The sequence below is a fragment of the Bremia lactucae genome, linkage group LG11, assembly GCF_004359215.1.
Source record: "Bremia lactucae strain SF5 linkage group LG11, whole genome shotgun sequence".
Lineage (NCBI taxonomy): Eukaryota > Oomycota > Peronosporomycetes > Peronosporales > Peronosporaceae > Bremia > Bremia lactucae.
Window position 1 is genome coordinate 2251715 of NC_090620.1, and position 24715 is coordinate 2276429.

General features: G+C 45.9%; 3 protein-coding genes across 3 annotated transcripts; 2 read left to right on the top strand and 1 right to left on the bottom strand.

Moving 5' to 3' along the window:
• Window positions 1-12579: 12579 nt before the first annotated feature.
• CCR75_003235 (uncharacterized protein) lies at window positions 12580-14250 on the bottom strand (the record flags this gene model as incomplete). The annotated part of the gene is made up of 1 exon (XM_067961332.1): window positions 12580-14250. The coding sequence occupies one exon, from the start codon at window positions 14248-14250 to the stop codon at window positions 12580-12582; it is 1671 nt and encodes a 556-aa protein (XP_067817696.1).
• A 1027-nt stretch (window positions 14251-15277) lies between these two features.
• CCR75_003234 (uncharacterized protein) lies at window positions 15278-19627 on the top strand (the record flags this gene model as incomplete). The annotated part of the gene is made up of 1 exon (XM_067961331.1): window positions 15278-19627. The coding sequence occupies one exon, from the start codon at window positions 15278-15280 to the stop codon at window positions 19625-19627; it is 4350 nt and encodes a 1449-aa protein (XP_067817697.1).
• A 1128-nt stretch (window positions 19628-20755) lies between these two features.
• CCR75_003233 (uncharacterized protein) lies at window positions 20756-23629 on the top strand (the record flags this gene model as incomplete). The annotated part of the gene is made up of 1 exon (XM_067961330.1): window positions 20756-23629. One exon carries the CDS (start codon window positions 20756-20758, stop codon window positions 23627-23629), a length of 2874 nt encoding a protein of 957 aa, XP_067817694.1.
• Window positions 23630-24715: the final 1086 nt, after the last annotated feature.

Below are 24715 nucleotides of genomic sequence, written 5' to 3' on the forward strand. Positions count from 1 at the left end.
GCTCACCCTTCCCCCGTATATGAAGATGCACCTCGTATTTACGTGGGTCGTTTGAAGCGGTATGTAGACCCAAATGAGGTCTTATACCCCCATTCGTCTAAGGAGATCGATGGTGACGCCGATTGTGAGTCGAGCGTCGTTCGGATGAGGGGGACGGTGAAGGCGAAAGCTATCGGACCGATGCCTCGCACGACGAACAGGACTTGAAGAGCGAGGGACATCACGTGAGTAACGCGGATTCCTTAGCATTATCCTTTCAAAAAGGTCCAAGCGAGTCTTCAGGCGTTCATAACCCTGACGAGCTTTCGCTCGGAAATCAACGAGATCCGAGGTCAGTCGCTAAACTTGACCCTCGAGATCCGCAATACGTCGTTCAGCAGCGCTTAACGCATGTGTCTGAACGGACGAAAGTAAGGCAGCCGCAATTATTTGGGTGAGATCGCCACTCCTACGGAGCGCCGCCTGCATTGATGTATGCGGGTGGGAATCAACGCTTCCTTGTTGAAAAATTGCTTGCCCACCGCTCCGTGAGGCAAGGGTATCAGATCCTCGTCCAATGGAAAGGTTACCCGAAGAGTTTTGGCTCTTGGCAACCGATCGATACCCTACGTATTGATGTGCCCGGCTTGGTGGCTACCTATGAAAAGGAGCACCAGCTGAGGCCTCTTCGCTAGTCTCAATGGATTAGCAGAAGTAGCGTTGTGAGAAGAAACAGGGGGTACAGTACCGCCCATGATTTCTTTCACACGCAAGCGGGCGAAATTAATTCGCTGCGACCGCTGTTTCATCGCATCGGAATGCGGATGAATGCGGCGCAGGAATTCCGCCTCGTATCGGTCGGGCGATTCATTTGAACGCAACACGACCGGGATCGGGAAAATACGCCCAAGCGTTTTTCCCTGAGCCTTCCATGATTTAAAAACGCCATAATAATTATGTGCGTCTACAAGAGCGCGCTCCAGGAATAACGCTCTTGGCCCGTTTAAACGAGGCCATTTAGATGGAGGTGGCATCTTTGGTATGTCGCTCGTCACATAGCCACGCTCAAAATGACTGGCTTGTGACACCGACTGAGCACGTTCACATGTCGTCGGCGGAGCTTTAGGCTCCGAATCCGATACGTCAGAACCATAATGAATTATGGCCTAAGCATAAGGTTGTGGTTATACCCACCGCAGAAGTGGCTGCGCCTTTTTGGGCAGCGCTCTTATTACCTGTCGCTGCGCTATCCAGCGCAGACGACGAGACAGCATTCGTAAATGTTGCTGTCTCCATGTTGTGAGCATGAGAGAAGTTTGGATGGGCAATAATGCCGCATCATCACTCCTCATGAGCTCGTTGTCCGCATTACTACAATGAGGTGACGGCAACGGTGTCGACTCATTGTAGTCGACAATGAGCGGCGGATCAACATCCTCACTGTTAAAGAGGGATGGATCCTTTAGCCCTGTTAATGCGACAGCAGCAGTGGCTGTCGGCGTTCCGGCAAAGGCATTAGACGCAGTCGGCGAATAACGCGGCGCGTGCGCTTAGTGTGAGGTTGTGTGGGCGTCTTCGCAGACGACCCACCAACGTGGCCGCTTTTAGGTGGCATCTTTGGCGCCGTGAATGGATACACAGGTCGCTAGAGTGGTTGAGTGTACTAGCGGCGCGTAAAGCTGCTCGCAATTTCTCGCTCCTCTATGACGAATTTAAAAATGTAAATTCGTTCTTAACGGGGGGGATGGTGTAACGGGCTAAAGTTGCCCTAATGTTACACAGTCCCCGTTAAGTACACTTGGTGTACTTAATGGGATGGTCAATTATTAAAATTATAGTAATTAGACCCAGCACTCGGGTGTGGTGCACATTTGTGACCAACCCTTGTGTATGTGATGCACATGGGTGCATTCACATTAGAAGGGATATCGCCTTGCATCATCCGTTACGCGAGGTATCTAGAAAGATACGCTCGCAATACATATTAAGTGTTATCTATAGAGACGACATTTTGATTGGTAAAAATAGGTATTTATATTTTATACGATTGTATATAAATCAGTCTGAAAACTACTTCCTACTTGATAAGTGCGCACGAGGAGCCGGATTACCGCTCCCGTGACGACACTTAATCAAAGTACTTAGTGCGTTGGGTGAGGTCGCTAACGCGCCCACCACAGCTACCTCACTGCACGCAAGAGAAGCTGGTTAAACCGCTTCCTCTCTGTGCTAGGGTGTGTGTCTAAGTAGTGTGGCAGCATTACGACGTGCCCGCCTACGCCGAAGGTCATTCAAAGGATTATAACTTGGGACTGCATTAATATATTTAATTTCCTACGTAACGATCTTCTATCTACTACTGAACTTATTATATTAATATCTAAGTAAGTATGGCGCCTCCATGGTCACCGCACAATCGTGTCTTTGAACGATTGTCGGGGTTGATTTAGACTATAATCAACCAATCTATAGAGCAAATGTCTTATTGCATCAATAATACCGAATTTGGTATTATTGGAACTATTTAAGTCAAAATTAATACAGATAATAATTTTGTTCTTCTTTGTTTATTTCCTCTATTTAAATAATTAGTGTTATTCCTCTTATTGGAGATAATACTTATGTAACGTACACCATGAAATCACACCTCCTCTCTTTGTAGTTTGCATTATTGGTTTTAATCAAGATACCAATTTCATATTATGAATTTAATCAAAATACCGATTTTATTTGCTGTGTTTTCATCAAAATACCGATTTTAATTGCATTACCAAAATCAAGATGGCGACGAATAAGTATGCGCGTGGTCCGCGAAGCCGCTAAGCTGGCAGCTGCACGGACGATCATTGTAGCTTTCAGTGAGGCAAATGTTACAGTGGACGCTAATGCGTCTACTGTAGGGGATACGTCACCTCCTACTCCCATCAAAGATGACTGAAATTTGTCATCTTTGATGACATTGGGTGACTGGGACAAGTTACCTGCTACGCCAATTGTAGGTGACTGGACCAAGTCACCGGCATCGCCTGACTCAGTGGCTACTGAAAAGGCCGCCGGATCACCAGGGGACGATTCTGGTAAATATTTGAGTTCTAACGTGACGACCAGGGAGGTGATGACGAGGTTGTTCAACTCGTTGGACCCTTTTGGTGAGGAGTCATCATTAAATGACTCCATGGGCGATGACCACTCTGGTGACGTTAGTGTGCGTCACCAGGAACTAAGTGGTCGCGAAAGGAAGAGTGTTGCTGGTAGTGCTAGTTTGCATCACCAGAAAAGGATTGATTCTAGAAATCGCTCCTAGGGCCAAATTAACGTTACCATGAGCCAACACGAGAGGAGCTGCAATACGTTGCGGTTCGCTCCTGAAAAGAGGCTTTGGTAGCCCACTAAGAGAAACCTCATTTCATTAGTCTGGTATGACCAGCGACCAAAATTATATTCCGTATTTCGACTCATTCAGGCTTAACAAGCCTGGTGATGATGAAACGGAATTCTTCATCGATGCGTTTTACCGGCATCGGTACACTTGCAAACGGGTAAAGGATGTTGAGCCTTTGTTCAAAGCTTAGACAGCTTTTGTACAGAATGAACAAAACATAGGTCGTGTGGTCTAGCTTGACAAGCTAAACGCTTTCCGTGAACGGTTCGAGAAACAGACCGATGCACCGTTTGTCTAGAGAGGCAGGCATTCCTTGCCTCTCGTGGAGGGGCTCATGCCCACGAGGTTGTAAGGGTGCAGGTCATGCCCTTAACGAAGCATATTCCCTCAAAGATCCTCATTGGAAGACTCTCAACTATGACGAGATGCGTCAAGCGATTGAGAACCTCCAATCCTTTTACGAGCGCGGAAAGCGCTCTTCTCCGATGGACCTTTTGCCGAGGAGGATAAGTCTCGTCGTTCTGCAAGACGAAACCCGGAAAGTATGAAATCAGTTGGGACGACGTTCCCAACTATCAGGCGAGAGTGGGTACCCTCGCCAACGAGCGAGGTAACTCGTTCGAACCCCCTTTGCCTCACGGTGGTTCAAGAAAGCGCTTCTCACCACCTGAATCCATCAATGAATGAGGAGGGAGAGGAAATATCGGGTCCGCCCTCGCTTGGCGAACCCGAATCAATATCGTGATTTAGATCACACTTCTTACTATTTAAGGGAGTCTCTTGATCACGAGCGATCCCATCGCCTCGTGTTAGCGGTGACGGTCGATGATGTTTCTCGTGACCGGTTAAAAACTTGTGCGCAGATTGTGACTGAACAACTGGCGAACGAAAGGATACATCAGTCCCTCTAAAACGAGCTGTTGACAGCTCGTCAGAAGATCTCTTTCTTGGATGAAAGATTAAATCTTCTGGCTCAAGAGAACTAGACCCTGTTCCGAGACAATAAATCATTGGCTCGGAACCATAGGCTTTGGCGGGTGGCCCTTGACCGTTCCGGTGTAATCCGGAATCATAAGAAGCCTCGTACCGATGGTACGGGCGGAGACGTGCTTTGGTAGGTTTACCGTAGACAGTAGGACTAGGTCATTAATTTTACATAAAAGCATGTTTGCTCTTCCATTTTTGTTAGAGTTTTGTTTCTGTCGGCCAACCGCATTAGCGATGGACTACTGGACGAAAACCGACCACTGTTCTCTAGCCAGCAGGAAATCACCTGCTGATACGGTTATACTTTTGTTTACAGTGCGACCGGCTCGCACTGCGGAGATATTAAGTATTGAGAGTATTATCATTTTCATTATTAGTATTGTTTTTGATGCTACCTCTTTCAACATCGTTGTCTAAGTTGGTAATAGCACTGTTGTTATTACTGAGTTTTTCCACTTCAATGTTTGTTAACTCGATATTGGTATCCTTCGCATTGACCTCAGGGGCTAATGCGTGATTATCAAGAGCTAGAAGGTTCACTGCTCGAGCGAGTCCCTCCCCCCTTAAATAAGAGTTACTTTCAAACAGGGTAGGTATATGAGGGTGGCGTAAGCCATTCACGAAAAACGGTGTATGCTTTGTAGAAGCGTGCACTGAATTATGGATGGCAAATTCTACCATCGGCAAAAAATCGCTCCAACTCTTAAAAGAGTTGACGTATCCGCGAAGTATCTCTTCCAAAATACGGTTTGCCCCCTCCGTCTGACTATCTGTTACAGGATGATCAAAAGTTGACATTTTTAACTGTTTCAAATGATTTGAACATATTTGCCAAAATTCCGCCGAAAATCTAGAGTCTCGATCTGAGACAAATTCACAGGGTAACCCATGGAGTCTAAATTTCGGTAATCTTGCTTCGCCAGCAAGGCTCTCAACAGGCAGACGTGTTGAGAGAACAAGGCGCTAAACAGTTGGTATTGTTCAGACAGCAACAATCACATGCCGTCGCTGGCTGATTGGCGCATGCACGTCGCCAAAAAGTTTGACTCATAATTTCCTGTACAAATTGATTTAATAGCCTGACTCCAAAACCAACCAACGGAGGCGCGCTATGTTAGCTAAGGCTGGTCAGAACTTACTATTAAAGTGCATTGGCATAAGCTAGCCTGACTGCATGACTGGCAGACAAAAGTCGGTCATAGTGATCCGTGGTCCCGAGTGGAAGGTCCATCGCCCAACGGTAAAAGGTACGCCAGGTGTAATGGGGCACATATCGGTTGGTGAACCGTTGTTGTGGTAATTTACTTTATGAACAAAATACTTTTTTGTTCAATTTAAAATTAGATAATTACTAAAATCCCATTTTTATGTGTAACAGATGTGGCAGCCGTCAGATAGGAATTTGGCGGCTGAAATCTTTTTTAAATTAGCTAGGGTGAGGTTAAAGATTTGATTAGATAAAAAAGTTCAGTTCCTCTTTTGATATTAAAGCGTCTGGTGCCTTCCTCAGGCTTGCGCATTGATCTGTAAGAGAAAAAAGCCTATACAAAGTACATACTCTTGGGCACTAGTTGCCACTTGGTTCTACAAACCCTGAATCCCTTGATCTAGGATTCATTAAACTGTAATAGCTTCTACGACTCCCTGAATTGTTAAACCCAATTGTTCTATAGCACTAAGAGACTCTCTACGTCTAAAAGTCTTCCTCTGACTTTAGGAGCGCGGAAGCTCCGCTACACGTTGACGGCTGAAATTGTGCTTCCGCACTAGACACACTTTCCTGGTGTCTAACCTCAAAGTCTGGTCTGCGCGATAAAGCGTCAGCCAAGAAATTCGACTTACCCGGCTTATACTCAACTTTGAAATTAAATTCAGAGAAGAATGTGAGCCACCTTGCCATTCTAGGCGAGAGGTGCGGTGAGTTTATTGCGGTCCGCAGTGATGCGTGATCCGTATAAACCACAAATGGTTCGGTGCCCAGTAGGTGCACACGAAACTTGACAGTAGCATACTTTATTGAAAATAACTCTTTGTCATGCACTGGGTAATTCAGTTCCGCGGCTTTTAAAAGCCGGGACTGATAAGAGATGACACGGTCAACGCCGTCGTCATCCTTCTGCATGAGCGCGCTGCCGATTGCAAAATTACTTGCATCGCAGACGACGCTAAAGGGCTTATCCGCGTCTGGCAATGCCAAGACCGGTGCCTCTACAAGAGACTGCTTCACTGATGTGAACGCATCTTCTTGTTCTTTCAACCGAAACCATTCTGTGTCCTTTTTAAGGAGATCAGATAATGATTTAGTTTGCTCAGTATAATTCTTGCTATACTTATGCAAGTAATTAGCGAGCCCTAGGAATTGGCGCAAATCCTTCACATGCCGTGGGATTGGCCATTCCTTTACTGATTTTACCTTGTCTGGGTCTGCTCGTACACCATGTGTACCAACGATGCAGCCCAGTACAGGTATCTCAGGGACCCCTATGACGCACTTTTGCAAGTTGACGTACAATTGGGCGTCCTTTAAAGTCTGCAACACAGCGTCTAAATGACGCTTGTGCGACTCTATTGCGCTCAGCCCGTCCTCGGCCCTACTATGCACGAATACATCGTCAAAGTAATGAGGCGCGTAGGCACGGTGCTGACGCATCACGTGAGCCACCACTCGGTTGAATGTCGCTGGTGCGTTTTTCAAACCTTGGGGCATCACAAGCCACTCCCAAAGCATACCGCTTGGGGTGCTTACTGCCGTTTTGGCTACATCGGACTCTCTCATGAGTACCTGATAGTAGCCATCCTTCAAATCCAACGCGGAAAAGATAGTTGACTTTCCCATGGAGTTCAACACATTATCTTTTCGCGGGGATTGGCGTTTGCACCAGTATGTTCGCCGTGTTTCAGCTTATTGTAAGCATGAACCACGCGCCATCGACCTGTGGCATTTACGCACACAGAAGGTCGGGCTGCAGTGAGGCGACTTGCTCTCACGTACATGTCCCACCTTGGCTCGCTTGTCGAAGAACTCATCGATGAAAATGCCTTGTTCTTTCGGCGACGGCCATTGCCTCGTCACACAATTCTTGGAGCAAGGTGCGAGGTCAATTTCGTGCTCGATGCCCCTATCTACTGGTAGGCAGCTCGGTACTTCTTCTGAGAACACATCGTGATGTCTCCATAGAACTTCAAAGAACGGACTGTCTCTTTCAAGGCATCCCAGCCTTGAGCAGCGAACCGCTTCTTTTTGTCCGTTTCTAGGACGCTCTCGTTCATTGTGGACGACGAGCAACAGTCCACCAAGTTTTCTCCTGGAACTGGTGCGACTATTTCGTGGATCTTTCCTTCCTTTAATTCGATAAGGAACAGATCCCGCGACATCTCCGGGAGATTTACTATCTCCTCGTCAGATATAAAGACTCGCCCAAGCATCTCAACTGAGGATGCCTGCGCAATTTTGTCTTTGACGGCCTCGAACACTCGTTCGATGGCCTGTCCTCTTCATTATAGACTGATCCAAAGGTCACTCGTTTAGACGAGCCTTTGATCGTCCTAAACTGTCGGGTACTCGTTGTTCGAGTCACTGCGACCTTTTTCTGGGAAGAAAGTGCCGTTGCTGTCCTGGCTAACGCACTCCTTCCAACCGCACCAGGCTCTAGGGTCTGTGTCGGTTCATGCGACGCTTGACTTCCTGTCAGCGCGCCGGCTACTGCCACAGGCTTTTGGCTCTGTGCAGGACAATCGGACGCATGACTACTTGTCATCGTCCTCTCACTACCCCAGTCTCCACGAGCTGGGTAGGAATTGGTGACGATTGGCATCCCGTCAACTATTCCTCAAGTGTGTTCTACACGATATCAGTTGCAGACGCACATCCTTCCCAGGGTCCTGCGTAGAGTTGAAACTGTGCGCGATTGACCACTCTGGTGACGTTGGTATGCGTCACCCGGAACTAAGTGGTCGCGAAGGGAAGAGTGTGCTAGTTTGCATCATCAGGAAAGGAGTGATTTTAGGGAGCGCTACAGAAAAGAGGCCTGGTTGCCCTCTAAGTATAACCTAAGTCGTTTGTCTGGTATGACCAACGATCGATATTATATTACGCTATTCGACTCATTCAGGCTTAACAAGCCTAGACGTAATTCTTCATCGATGCCTTTTTCCGGCATCGGTGGTACTCTTCTAAACGGGCAAAGGATGTCAAACCTTTATTCCAAGATTGGACAGCATTTGTACAGAATGTACAAAACACATCTGGCCTGATGAGCTAAATGCTTTCCGTGAACGGTTCAAGAAACGGACCGTAGTCGGTGCACGCTATAAGTTGAACCGTTTGTCTAGAGAGGCAGAAATTTCTTGCCTCTCGTGGGGGACTCCTGCCCATAGTGTTTTAAGAGTGCAATTCATGCCCCTAAGGAAGCATATTTCTTCAACGATCCTCATTGGAGGACTCTCATCTCTTACGAGATGGGTCAAGGGTTCGAGAACCTCCAACCCCTCTACGATCGTGGGAAGCGCTCGTTCTCCGATGGACCTTCTGCATGGGTCTCGTCGTACTGCAAGACGATAGCCGGAACGTCCAGTTTCAGTTAAAAACGAGGCTTCCAACTATTGTGCGAGTGGTTGATATCCTCGCCAAGAACGAGATAATTCGTTCCATCTTCTTTTACCACACGGTGGTTCGAGAAGCTTTCAGCAAGAAACGTTTCTTACCACTCGAATCCGTCAATGAATGTAGAGGGGGAGAAAAGATCGGGTTTGCCTCGTTTGACGAACCCGGATCGACATCATGATTTGGGTCACACCCTTTACTAGTTGAGGGAGTATTTTTATCATGAGCGATCCTGTCGCCGCGAAATAACGGTGACGGTTGATAATGTTTCCCGTGACCAGTTGAGAAATGGTGCGCAGGTTGCGACTGGTCAGCTGGCGAAAGAAAGGACACATCAGTCCCTTCAAAATGAGCTGGTGACAGCTCGTCAGAAGATCTTTTCCTTGGAGGAACGATTGGATTGTCTGTTTGAAGAGAATCAGACTTTGTTCCGAGACAATAAGACTTTGTCTCGGAACCATCGGCCTTTGGCGGATGCCCTAGAACATTCCGGTATAATTTAGAATCGGAAGAAGCCTCATACTGATGGTACGGGTGGAGAATCGGAAGAAGCCTCGTACTGATGGTACGGGTGGAGACGCCCAACATAAAAAGAATCGGAAGAAGCCTCGTACTGATGGTACGGGGGGAGACGCCCAACATAAAACGTAGGATGCGTACGCATTCTTCGAGGCATCTCGATCGTGTACGCATTGCCTTGGCGATGTAGTACACGAAACAAGCCGATATACCTGGCATTATTTATTACTGCCTACATTTGTCATACATGTTTTTACAGGTTTACCGTAGACAGTAGGACTAGGCCATTAACATTTAATGAAAGTATGTTTGCCCTTCCTTTTTTGTCAGAGTTCCGTTTCTGTCGGTCCTCAGCATCAGCAATAGAAGTCTGTACAAAAAGGACCACTGCTTCTCGAGCCAACATGAAATCACCTGCTGACTCGGTTTTATTTTTGTTAGTAGTGCGACCGGCTCGCACTGCGGGGATATCAATCTCTTCATTATTGATTGTATTATCGTACTCATAAATGATTTTGTTTTCGATGCTGAGTCTTTCAGTATCGTTGTCCAAGTCAGTAATAGCATTATTGTTATTACTGAGTTTGTCCACTTTAATGTTAAGTAAATCAACATTAGTATCCTTCGCATTGACCTTAGGGCTAATCCTTGATGAGCAAGAGCTAGAAGATTCTTTGCTCGAGCGAGTCCCTCCACCCCTTGAATAAGAGTTACTCTCAAACAAGGTGGATTTACGAAAGTGGCGTGAGCCATACACGAAAAGCGGTGTATGCTTTGTAGAAGCATGCACTGAATTGTTGATGGCAAATTTTACCATCGGCTAGAACTCGCTCCAACTCATAAAAGAGTGGACGTATCCGCGAAGTATCTCTTCGAGAATACCGGTTGCCTGCTCCGTCTGACCATCTGTTTCAGGATAATCAGAAGTTAACATTTTCAACTGTGCCGAGTGATTTAAAAACAGTTTGCCAAAATTCCGCCGTTAATCTAGGGTCTCGATCTAAGACCAGTTCGCGGGTAGCCCATGGAGTCGTAATATCATGTCAACAAAGATTTTAGGATATCCTTTGGCTGTGATCGACTCCGGTGCTGCAGCAACATGTACCATCTTGCTGAAACGATTAACAAAATCAAGAAGAATACATTGTTCTTATGTTCGTCGTCAGGAAATCCGAAGACGAAGTCCATGACTACAGCTGCCAACACGTTGCCCGAAAGGGACGAGGTCGTAACGGAGCACGGGATGAAGCACTGGGCTTCACCCGTTGACAAACTTCGCAAGCACGTATGCACTTGCGGACAAACTCATACTGGTGTGGCCAGTAGAAGTCGCAACTAATTGTGAGATAGGTCTTCTAACGCCCACGATGACCACTTATTGGTGTCGTGTGGCACTCATGTATGATGCGTAAACGCAAATCATTATGGGTGGGGATGACGACACGAAGTGTGTCGCCAGCAATGGCTGCGTAATACAGTAACCCATTGCGTGTTGTGTATCGATCTGTTGAGGATCTATACAATTTCGACAATACTTTTAAGGATTGTTGGGATGAATATTTACGGTACTCCGTCAACCCTTTAAGAGCCTTGTGTTCTTGTTAATCTCTTCTGACGTCGTCGAGAAATGCTAACGACGGAACACTTATTGTTGCAACAGTGGTCTCATGCTTATTGTTAAATTGCGCAGCTGGCCTAAAATCGGGCCGGCGCGAAAGGGCATCAGTGAAGACATAAATCCGTCCTAATTTAAACTCCCCGGAGAAGCTATACTCTGCGAAGAAAGACAACCATCTCGACATTCTTTGCGAGATGTGTGGTGTAGGCGGGCACGTCGTAATGCGGCCACGCTCTTCTTAGACACACACCCTAGCACAGCGAGGAAGCGGTTTAACCTGCTTCTCTTGCGTGCAGTGAGGTAGTTGTGGTAGTCGCGTTAGCGACCTCACCAAACACACTAAGTACTCCGGTTAAGTGTCGTCACGGGAGCGGTAATCCGTCTCCTCGTGCGCACTTACCAAGTAGGAAGTATTTTTCAGACTGATTTATATTTAATCGTATTCATATAAATCCTATTTTTACCAATTAAAATGTCATCTCTATAGATAACACTTAATATGTATTGCGAGCGTATCTTTCTAGATACCTCGCGTAACGGATGTCGCTAGCCGTCATCACGGATGACGCTGGGCGTCATCTCTCCTAATGTGAATGCACCCATGTGCATGACATCCACAAGGGTTGGTCACAAATGTGCACCACACCCGAGTGTTGGGTCTAATTACTATTATTTAGTAATTGACCATCCCGTTATGTACACCAAGTGAACTAAACGGGGACTGTGAAACATTAGGGCAATTTTAGCCCGTTACATTCGGTAGCTAAAGACCCTTACCACTTGGGTGTGGTTCACATTGTGACCCACCCTTGTGTATGTGATGTCCCTGAGGGCATTCAGATTAGCGGGATGACGGCTAGCGTAGGTCGCTCGCAATACATTTAAGTGTTTATCTACACAGTCTCGAATCATATCTACTAGATTGTTGCAAATTTAACTTTTATAGTGACCATAACTTGCCCGGTATATCAAATTCTTATCCATCCTAAATTTCTAAAGGCTTGTGTTTTCCATAAAACGCAGATCAATGCTTGACTAAACCGAGATCTTAACATCCTTTTGCTGGCCTTAATGCCGCCGCGGATCTGTAAACAACATTTTTCGATTCCGGACACCGTTCAGAAAAGGCAAAGCTTCGTGCTAAAAAAAATTCTGACACACGTGTCTAATTGCCAAAAATAACGGGCACGATAGATAGCGATAGCTAGGTCAATTGAACACTAAAACTAAAAGTTTTTTATTTCTAAGCGTTCCGTGCGCTCGAAAGTCTTATGCAGCGATCGGTAGGGTGGAGTCATAGTAGCTCGAAAATAATTTTTAGGTACACGATCCGCGTCTTTCCAAGACAAGCACTTTGGCGTAAGATTTTCGCGACATTTTTTCAAGTACATGACCGTTTTGAGTTCTTATAGTTTGACTAACTTAACAAACCATTAGATGCGATTAGAAATGCGTTTCAATTCAACCTTGCACACTCAGCTTCTTAGACTTCTAAGCCTTGTACGCCAGGTACGTCTCCAAGATGGAAGTGGTAGCGCTATTGAACCCTTCGATAGGTTGATTTTCCGTACGTGAGGCATTTAATTGACGACGCACTTGCTTTGCAAGCACCTTTCCGAGCTCAACACCCCACTGGTCAAAGCTGTTAAGGCCCCAAATGGCACCCTGGACAATCGTGCGGTGCTCGTAGAGAGCAAGTAGCTGACCAGTTGAGTAAGCATCAAGCTTTTTAAATAGCAGCGAAATCGACGGACGATTACCGGGAAAGAATTTGTGCGTCCGAAGGTTTTCCGGCACACCTTCGGCTATAAGGTCATCAATAGATTTACCATAAGCCAAAGCGTCTGGCTGGGCAAAAAAGTTCGACATGAGTTCGTCGTGATTCGACACGGACTCACCCGCAAGTTGTATGGGGTTTTGCGACTCACAAAATCCTAAGAAATCACACGGCACGACTCGGCCTTGATGAATGAGTTGGTAGAAAGAATGCTGACCATTCGTGCCAGGCTCCCCAAAGTTGATTTCGCCCGCTTCAAACGGAAGCGTATTGCCTTCCATTGTCACGCGCTTGCCATTGCTTTCCATGTCTACTTGTTGAATGTGAGCTGCAAAGCGCATGAGTGCCTGGGAGTAAGGTAGCAACGCGCGTGAGCTGTGGCCTAGAAATGACGAGTTCCACACGCCAAGGAGACCCATGATAACAGGCAAATTCTCGCGTAGTGGTGTCTGTAGCAAATGATTGTCCATAGCATGGGCACCCTCTAAAAAGTGTTCTACGATATCAAAGCCATATTGGAGAGCAAGCGGGAGGATGCCAACAGCGCTGGTGACGCTAAAACGGCCCCCCACCCAGTCCCAGAAACCAAAGATGTTTGCGCGGTCGATGCCAAATTGCTGTACAAGTGGCACTGCTGAGCTCGCCGCTACCATATGCTTTGCCACAGCATCTGTCTCGCTGCTTCCTTTCGTTGTGAGGTCATCCACGAGCCATTTCCGTAGCGTACGGGCATTCAACATGGTCTCTGCGGTCGTGAAGGTCTTGGATACAATTACTACGAGAGTCTCTTCGGGGTTTAGACCATTAATGGCACGAGCGACATCGACGGGGTCCACGTTAGCCAAAAAGCGAAGGTTGCGGCCTTGTGCACTTGCCTTCGCAATAGGTTCGTGACGCAGAGCTTCAAAGACAAACTCGGGACCGAGATAACTGCCACCAATGCCAACCGAGATTACATTTTGAAGCGGTTTTCCTGTCACGCCCACGAATTTTCCGTCACGCACATTGGTGGAAAACGCACGGATAGCGTCTAGTACTTTATGCACGTCGGGCACAACGTCGTGTCCATCAACAAGTATTTTTTGCGTCTTGGGGGCGCGGAGAGCCATGTGCATCACTGCACGATCCTCCGTGGCATTGACATGTTCCCCTGAGGCGATAGCCTTTAGTTTTTCCTTTAGCTTAGCGCTATTAGCAAGCTCAAACAGCAGATCGAGTGTTTTGGACGTGGCATTCTGACGCGAATAATCGAGATATATATTCTGCTGCTCCACGCGCATAGAAGTATTGCGTGCATCGTCTGTGAGAAGCTCGCGCAAGTTCGTTTCTTTGATTTCAGCAACGTGCTCAGCGAGAGCTTTCCAGGCGGGAGTGTCGTTAATCATGGGAGGAGATTGAGTCGCAATTTGACAGCAAAAATGGATTTGACGAAAAAGAGCATTGTTGATCGGTATCGCTTTTTAACAAGCATACTTTACTTTTGTTTTACAAATTTGCCAACGGTAGATACCCTGCCACTACAGGTATTTACCGGTTTCTTTTTATGAGTGCCAAAGAAATCATCACGTACATAAGTTCTCCGCTGGTTCAATCAACTTACCCGTGGTGCTTGCAGCTTGGTTGCTGTGTCCTATGGTATACGGATTTAAGCCGAAAATTTAAATTAGCGAGACTTGACGCGTAGTAGAAACATAGATCAAAATTACGCTCGAAAGTATCGAAAGCTTCGTGGAAAGAACAAGAGCGCGTAAAAGAAGGGATTGGATTACCATGTATGTGAACCTGCCACACCCTGATTATTGTCCTGCCTCTGTATCTAAACCAGAAAAATGAAATTAATTCAACAGCCACGGACAAACTACGATTGTAGGGATTAAGTATAGTGAATAACACTATTGCTTACGCATCCAGACCATGAGCCCATAACCAATAATCCGATAATTTGCGGATGCTCTAATATTCAATGGCAAGCTCCATTTCATCATGCAACTTGACTTTGACGGATGCCCAACCCTAATGTTGATTGAAAGCAAATTGATGTGGCAATTGTACATACTTGATGGAATGATAGCGACTTATCCGGCTCGAAATTGAATTGAAACAGCGTATCTTTTCTTCTCGGGCTCGGTAGCTGCAGATTAAATTTATTTTTTTGCCAACCTCAAAATTAAGAAAACGAGCTACTTGAAGACTTCTATACAAACTCTAAAGATAGTTTCTCGCTCCTCGAAGATAAAGAACTTTTCGGAGCATACTTATAATATTGTCCCGTCTATTAATTATGATCTGCCAGCAAGATGGACTAAAGATACTCGTACATTTCCAGAAGTTGGTACTAATCGAATACCTATGTATTTTAATGTACTTCTTAAGTCCGATTGCCGACGCGGGAATAAAACTGCGCTGGTTGCCATGACTTCGGCGATACTGTCGGGGCCCTGTTGCATTTGCATGAACCTGGACGACGAGCAAGGGACATTTCTTGTGCAATGTATTCGCTGTAGTAATTGCGTTCATGTTAAGTGTTACGGTGTCAGTATCGAGGGCGGTGATGCAACCTCTTGGCTCTGTCAGGCCTGTGAATACGCGACTTCGGCTCCTTCGCCACGCCCAACGCCGCAATGTGCAGTGTGTCCGATTGCTGGTGGTGCACTGCGGCTCACGGATCAGCGTGACGTGTGGTGTCACTTACTGTGTATAAATTGGATTCCAGAGCTGTACCACAGCTTGTCTGGCGCAATGGATGAAGCCGTACAGATCTCGCTACTGGACAAAAGCCGCAGTACACTGCGCTGTTTAATCTGTGGTTTGCGTGGTGGCTGCATCCAGTGCGTCAGTGGACGTTGTGCCAAGGCTTTTCACGTCTTGTGTGCCTTCCGGGCGCCGTCCTCGCTCCTCTTTACCGGCTATAACGCACAGAATCAACAGGTGTATCACTGCAAGACGCATCTTTCAGACGTTGTTAGCACAAAATACGAATTAGTGGATAATTCGTGGCGTGCCGTGCCCGAGGTTCAGCAATACGTGGAGGAACATCCACCGACGCTTGAGTCCAAGTGTCGCTTTTGTAGTAATAAAGTCACACTACCAAATAAAGAAGGACATGAGACACAATGTCTGCTTGGATGGAAGGCACGTAGCGATGCTTTTAAGCGAAAGCAGGAATTGTACCGATTAGGAGCACGGCCCGTTGAGATTTCGTATTCGCTTGTTAACAAGTCGCCAGCTAAGAAACGAAGTAATAAAGTAAGGAGCTCGAGCATCCCTAGGGCACGCAAAAACAATGGAGATGTTCACGGCATATTCAAGCGACAGAAAGCGCCGATGCGGCCATGTCGAGACTGTGGAGAACAGGTGAAAGAGACGTTAATGATGGGTCATTTACGAAATAGCTGTTCAAAGCAAAGACATCATCAAAAGCATAAAATATCTCCGCGAAATGGCTTGCACGAAAATGAGGAGGCAGCCGATTTAACGGATGTTTTGTTTGCGTCGTGGCCAGGGCAAAGCAGTGGCGCTCCCATGGATTCCACGCACTTTTGGAAGGTGGTGGATCGGCACTTTTATTCAAGTAGCGTGCTGGAAAAGAAGCGTATGCGGCAATTGTCAAAGAGCTTGTGTGGAATTAAACTCGAAGATTTGGCCAAAGTGATTCGTCGTCGGCCTTCTCAAGCATCGGACATTCACTGCCGAGACACGATGCGATTGGAACGAAGTACGGAGAACCCGATACAGACACTAGCATTGAAAAAATGTGCGCACAAGTGCGACTTCTTAATGCGAGCGAGTCACTGTCGTTGTCTATCTGATTCTTTTGCTCAACCAATGATCGAAATTCGTCACTTTTCCGAGAGCTCGCTGTCACTTCCGCTGGAGCCAACAAGTGTGCCAGACGGTGTCCAAGCAATGGTGCATGTTCAGTTTCAGAATGGAGAGAAGACGACACTGCATTGCACTTACACAATGCTCGTTTCTCGGGATCCTGCGATGCATCAGCACGCAGTCGAGAATGGTACATTTGGGACTTCGTTTCAGCATGATGCCGTATCGACGTTAGCTGGATTTGACATGCAAATAATGAAAGTTCCCTTGGAAGCGGATACCAAACTATTGATTTCTCTTGATTCTTGTATTGAAATTCCTCTGGATTATACTTTGGAGACTCTGTGTCAGGCACCTGGTCCTGTTGATGACGAGTTATTGACTGATGAAATGACACCTGCAATTAATTTATTAATGGATCATCTTACAAATACGACGGAGCACAACCGATATCGCATTCGTACGTTGTATAAAAAAGTTTTACGGGATGAAGGTCGCAATCGCATCTTTCAGCTTTCAGCGCAAATCACAGACATGTATTACCGTGAATTTGCTTTATGGAAGCGGCTCTGTTCAAGCTTAGTAGTTGGCTATAGACTTATCGCAGAGGATCCTCAAGCACTTGAAAGGGACGAGCAAGAAGAATTAACAGAAGACGAGGATAACGCTGTGGATGATGGGACTTGCGTCGTGTGTTTCGATGGTCAGTCCCCCGAAACCAATCCAATTATTTTCTGCGATCGTTGTGAGCTCGCAGTTCACCAGCGCTGTTACGGAATGGCGAAGGTGCCCAGTAGTGAATTCATTTGCGATCGATGTCGAGCGACAAAGGAAGGGCTTGACCCAGCGAGGGATGTGTTCTGCCAACTATGTCCATTAAGCGACGGGGCTTTTAAACGTACTCTTGATGGCAAATGGGTGCACGTAGTGTGTGCATTGTGGTGTCCAAAGGTGTGGATTGGAAACTTGTTCGAGCTGTCAGACATTAGCTTAGTCGGATCATTAACCGAAGCTCGTTTTTTTAATCCGGTTGAAGAGATCGAAGGACGGGTAGCTCAAGCCTTGGGTGGACAACACGTTGCTTCAAAACACGATGAAATTCGTGTGATTGAGCTAGGAAGTCTTTGCGTACACTGCCGAGTCGCATGTGGACGCACGATCCAATGTTGCTATCCTGGATGCTCTACGTCATTCCATCCACTATGCGGATGGTATGACGGTCTCCCGATGACAATTTCATTACGAGACGAGAGGTACATCTACGCCGGTGGAGGAGCAGGACTGCAATTTCAATTGTTCTGCTCAGGCCATTTGCCCCCAGAGTTTTCTGTTGCTGAGCAGCTTGCTCAGCGACGTCGGCGGGCACGGTTCCGTATTGATTCGTATTTTGTAATATGGAACAAAGACAATTATACTAGTGCAGTGAAAAATAAAAGCCGGAGTGAGGAGTCGGCTTATTTATCCGGTTCCATTGTCCAGGCTGTGCTTTCGGCAGAAACCAAGTCCTTTGCAGACCCTTCCGTGATCGATTGGACCGACTTGAAAGTGTGTTCTGCGTGCTTTGAGTATTGTGCACCAATTGTTGGAAAGCTCACGGACGTTAATATGCTACATCGACGGCAATTTATGATTCGTTGCCAGTACTGCAATGTCCATATTCACCCAGAGTGTTGCATCTCCGACATTGGGTCGTCTGCGATGATATTTAAAAGTAATTGGATTTGCGAGCGGTGTACGCAAACGGATGGGAATGAAGTACCAAGCTGTCTTGTATGTGCAAAAGCGACCGAATACTTGATGCCATGTATTGATCCGCTTGTCGTTGAAAGTCAATCGAATGGTAAAACACTTTTTGGCTCAAGCGCGACGTCAGATGCACGTCAGTACCCTGGTTTGCAAGCACATCAAAAGTTGCTGCGACAAGAGTTAAAAGAGAGTGTTTCAGGTAGCAAAAAATCTGTTTTACAGCCCCGAAAGCAGGACCGCAATGGAGTAGGGTCATCTGCTGTCTTAAATCGATGGATACACGTTTATTGCTGCAAATGGCAAAAAGTTAAAACGGTCAAGAGACATCATATGCTCTGCGCATTCGTTCCAGCAATAAAGTCGAATAGTATGGCTTCCCGATGTGAATTGTGCGACACGAAAGGAGGGCTGCTTGCGAATTGTGCGCACTGTTCGCGTCGATTCCATCCAATTTGCGCCGCCTTGAAAAAACTATATTTTGCTCGCTCGAATCGCACTGAATGGAGATTTTATTGTGAGGCGCACACTCCGTCGGACGCAGCCTTTGATGTCAGCCGCCAATCTTGGATCACAAAAGAGATTTTAGGCCAACTACAAGATTTGCGGCGCTCGCTTGAGCGTGGACGAATGTTGCTGGAAATGGCGCGACAAAGAGATAGACAACATAAACGCTTGCTACACATGTGTAAGCTGCCGCTTATGGAGGCAACCATTAATGTGGTTTTAAAAAAGCGGCCAAGTCCGCAAATGAAAGAAATTTACAATGACTTTACAGGAGAAAATCTGACTGACGTGCCGCATCGGGCAAAATCGGCCCCACCAGCCCAGAAATCACGAAGCCGTGTCCGAAACAAGTCGCGTGCTGCAGCTCGAAGCCGCAATACAAAGTACTTGGGCTCACAAGCACTTTCAACTCCTGAACGAAATCGAAAGCGCCAACGATCGCGAACTGATTCGGATGGATCAAGCTGTGGGGAGCATGATACACCCAATACACGACGACATTCTCGACGAAAGTCTTTACGCTTTAGTCGAGTAGTCTCGGAAAATGAAGACGAGTGGAGTGAGGACGAGCAAGCTGAAGACTGTGAAATGATATTTGCAAATCTCGCAGTACCCAAAGATCTTGATGGGTTTGAATTTGTTGTTGCAAAGCAATACCCAGAGTTAGTGGTACGTGATAGTAGTCAATGAATTTGAAAGACAAACCTTACGGTTATTTCTATTCGATGTTGATGACAGGAATAGTCGACTGAAATTTATTATGATAAAAACGTTGTGACCAAAATGACCACAATAATTTGTGGGTTACATTACGAATCTTTATTATCTTGCGTGTTGTCGTGATGAGAGATATCTTAAACCAGGCTCGAACGATATGAGCGACATAAAGGTAACCAAAATATTTGGAGATGAACTTAGATAAGCGTAGGTACTTGCTGCGGTGCGACCAATTGCGAAGCTAGCAACGGGTTCGTGGGTTTAGCAGAGAGGGTATATATAGCTGCAACGAGTGGCATTGGCCGTTCAAGTGAAGTTTCAGTCTATAAGGAAAGATTTGAGCGTGATAGACAGCTTGTGCGGTACCTTTGTAATAGATCGCACCGATGAGAATGCCTTGTAAATTAGAAAAAATCTCGTAATAAGGTGTAAAGTGCGGCAAGCCGTATACGAAAATAAAGTTGATGATGCGGAAGATTACATTGTCCAGGCGACAAACTCTGAGGAAACAACCCTAAAATATGGAATTTTACATAACAGTTCCAATATTAACATACACGGCAATATTGTGGCGCAAAGCGACTGATCTGTTTATGAGTCGATTTAAGTCTTTAAATCAACCGGCACCTTTTCCTTCACTGTTTTCAGTGGAGGTTAGCTAGTACTAAAAAAATGCCCACTCTGCTTCGCCAATACCGCTGGAACATAAACAACTTTCGAGATATTTTCTGTACGCGCTTATTGCTGACGGGATTCGTTAACTTTACGAGCGAAGCGTAAAAGTCATGATAGTATGCTTCGAAAAGATGACAGATATTTAAAAGTCATATTTAGTGCTGTGGCACCCCGTCACAGAAAGTGCCTAGACACGAAATTGTTGATTTGATAAATGACCAATTAATAGTACATTCCAGAGAGCGTTATCTAATTGTCATCGCTTCGGAATCAGATTTACGTTATTTAGTCGTTTCCTATTTGTGCAAGTGGCACAACACATAGTCTCACTGTCTGCGGCTATCACCCGGATGCCGCTCGTTAGGTGAGCGAGCTTTCTTAATTTATAATCTATCCTGCAGAGAAATCGGCACTTGTCATTGCTCTATGGATCCATCACGACCGGTGGCAAACGTCTCTCGACCACCACGTCCATCTTCACTCCCTGAGCCAAACTTATCGACATTTGTTTCGCCACGAAGAAAAGCACAACTTTTCGACGCAACTGCAAAAAAAGTGAAGCAACACATTCGTACAAGCAAAGTGAAGAAACAAACGTTAATGTCGCCTCGTCGCAAGCTTAAGGCCTTTCGTTTGACGCAGCAGGTGCTGTGGCGTCGACGATACTTTGAAGGTATTTTAGGCTGGGAGGCAGCACTTCGTGTCGTGTTCGTGAGCTTTCCAAATTTAGCGCTACTGCGGGTCGAAAGCTCACGCCCCGTCGTTTCGTTTTTCTTCGTTTATGTAATGCTGCAAGCATTGGCGATTCTTTGGGGATTTTTATTCAATGTTGGAGCTGTACTGGGTGAAAATATGAGCACGATCATTACAATGCCCTTTACGCAAGCCATCTGTGTGCTCATTGTGTACGTGTCGGTGATGAGCATTGTGCTGTCTTTTGGACGCGCCACGTGGATCTTAACGTGGCAGTCGCTGCAGAATTTTCCACTCATTCGTCGTATCATTGCTTGCGAGTGTAGCCCTCAAGCAGTCATCATTACAGTCGCTATACCCATGCTGGTTATCCTTCCTAGCCTCATAGTAGTACCTTCACACTGCAGTAGTCCAATGCTTCACGAATCGTCGACGTTGGTGCAAGTCATGTGCGAAGACTCGTATTTAAAATTATTGACGGATAAACACCCGGTCTTCCAGCGCGCTTTGCGTATATCAACTGCGATTGCCATGTGTCAATTTATTCAGCTTTGCTTGGAAATACTGCCGCGATGGCGCTCGGCTCTTGCGGGACTTGGTACAATTAAGACTTTTTTTCTCGGAGGATGGTTAGTAGCAATGAATTGTTTGGGTGGACTATGGATGATTGAATGGAGTGCAAGACACTTTAATTTAAAAGTTACACTGTTAAGCGACCTAACAAATTATCAGTGGGAAATCTTTGGCATGGCTTTGCTCGTAGGATGGATTGCCTGGTTCCTCGCAATAACATGCTTCACGTTTCACAACGTGACCGAGTGCGATTCCAATCGAAAAGCTCTGGTTGGTTTTTTTGAGCGCCTCAAATTTACTTTTGCTGTCGGTCAAGGCATTGTCTTTTGTCGAGCGTGCTTGCATCCGCACATGGGTTTTGTTCACGCACAGCTAGAGCTCACAATCATCAATTTGCTATTGCCGTCAATATACGTCGTATCGCTAATTTGTCTCCGAATGGTTAGCTTGCTAAGCGTGCGCTCGGTTATTATCAATGCACCTTTTGCAATTCTTATCTCGGGCACGGTTGTTGCCGGCTCGAAGATGACAGAAAAGCCTCACGTCTTTGTCGTCGTCACTGCATTCTTTTTTGACCTCTTCTTACGCTCAGAAGCTGCTTCTTCGTTGAGCGAGATGGGTCAATCCCTTCAGCAAATGCTGCAAGAGACGTCGTCCGACAAGAAACAACCACTTTTCGGTCATCGCACAGCCACGAAATTCGTGTATCTAGCACTAGCTATCCTGATGCTATTTGTAGGTGCTATCTCTGGATTTAGTGTGCTTTCTGCGCTACAGAAGAGTGCAAAGTGGTTTCCTGACGCCACTTCGGTAGAATATGTAAACAACTCAATTCAAATTCATCATACGGGGGTCGTGAAGCTGCATCTTGGGCTTGCAAATGACAATTCACCCGCAATTACGGTTGATGATCCGCTCTACGCAAGCTGTTCGAATAGCTGGAACGGTCTGAATCTCATTGATTTGGCTTTCTTTGCCGAGGCTGCTTACTTTAATCCGCTGTCAAATGACACCGCCAAGTTCATTTCGACTATTTTTCATGATGAATTGGGAGAAGTGCAAATTTTCCTGCCTGCGCTAAATACAAAGACGGGGTCAAAGCTCGACTTTTTCGAGGCATACATCCCAAAGTTAAATACAAGTGTCATTTCCGTGCGAGGCACTGATATCTGGAGATTCACAGACTTTGTGGAAGATGTAAAGATGTTTATTGAGCCCGTGGTATTTTCAATTCTGTCGTCCATTTTTCCGACTATTCGTATATGGCCAGATGTTACCTTTTCAACTTTAATTGAGTTGTATAGTGAAATGATTGGGCTTTTTGGCTTGCAACACGAATTTTGGTATTATCACGAGCTATTGGACTACGTTACTTCTCGAACGAATCGTAAAGTGGTGCTCACGGGTCACTCAATGGGTGGTGGTATCGCGCGTCTAGTCGGATCTATTGTTGGAGCGACGTCAGTCACGTTTTCTCCGCCCGGTTTCGTGCAAAGTTACAGCAAATTAGTTCACCATATTGGAGGAAAGTCGATGAAAGTTGATCGTGCAAGCCTTCACCACCGGAATTTTGCAGTCGTGCCCGAGTATGATCCAGTGACTATGATTGACGCCCAAGCTGGAATGACACAAAAAATTTCGTGTGATACTCCCCATCTTTCGATGCAACTCTCTTGCCATATGCTCGAAGGCACGATCTGCAATTTAATTGAGCACTGTGGATCTGCGAGGCATCGTATTTCTTCCTGTCTTTTTGAGCACAATCTTGCTGGAGCCACGGAAGATATTCTTGTGGGGGCACTTGCAACCATTACAAAACCTGCAATCTACGTCTTGCTCGCTGTGACGGTATCGATCGTACTCTCTATACTACTCCGTCGCCGTCGTCGCAAGGTGCGATCACCTTTGACGTCTCCTTTACACTGTAGCAGCAAGAAGTGGGGTCTTTCCGATTTTTACTTCCACAGCTTACGAGGGGGAGACATGCATCGACCTCATCCTTCACGTCATGTCCGACGGAACTCCATCACATAGTTTAACGAGAGATGGTTTACTTTTACATAGTCAATACGACAAATTTCGAAGTGTGCTCATGCCGTTCAATTGTCTTCAATATGTCGTCAGTGCTTTTTATTTATTTTTTATAATTTATCATCAAGTCTTCACGCTACAAACAAGAGATTAGAATTCTCATTTGATGATGTGAAGTTTTCCAACTCAGCGCGGATCGAATAAGCCGGGCTTTAGTAATTCTGTGGGTTTTGGCCAAAGAGAGTACTTGTCGCGGATTTAGAAGAGAAAACGCATCTTTGAGAGAAAGTAGAGAACATGGGCAATAAATAGCTCCTATGCTTGCTTCCTACAAGGACGGTCAAAATGAAGGTAACTATCGCAGAGCAAACATGTTTTCCAGCAGCGCTAAAACATATTCGCTCTGCGATAGTTACCTTCATTTTAATTGGCTAAACGAAGCATTCATTACATCACAGAGCATGAATTATGAAAACGTTTAAGTTACAGCATCGCGCGCTGTGACGTAAACTTTGATGCGTAGAAAAAGGCCCATATCGGCAATAAATAATCTTTTAATGTATGGTGTTGACTGTAATGTTGCATTTTTTGCAATCTTTTTAAAATTTGGTGCCATTACTTCAGCGAAGAGAGCAAAGAAGATTTTGCATACGGAAGACTAGACATGCACCCTTGCATCAAATGCAAACGCTTGCTTAATTATCATGCTTACCTGATAAATAGCCCTTCTTCCCTACATTAGCTCCCATCGGCCAACGCCTGCATCGTCCGATTTTCGAGCTGCAGCTTTTTCGTGGTATTTCTTCATATAGATTTAAAGCGAACTCCTATTGATACCTTCATTAAATACCACATCAAACTGTAGCGCTAATATCCCATGGATAACCAATCACTTCCTACCACCTTAATAATACCCCACACTACCGAGTCGAAAACACGACCGGTGTCGTCGCCAAAATTTGTAGGACCTGAAGCATCTACGAATATGATATCAACATCCACAATATGGACTATAGACCAGCATCGAGCCTTTTAGTATGCTATGCTTCTTGTCGCAGTGCTGCTCCTGTGTCTTGATCAGCGCTTAAA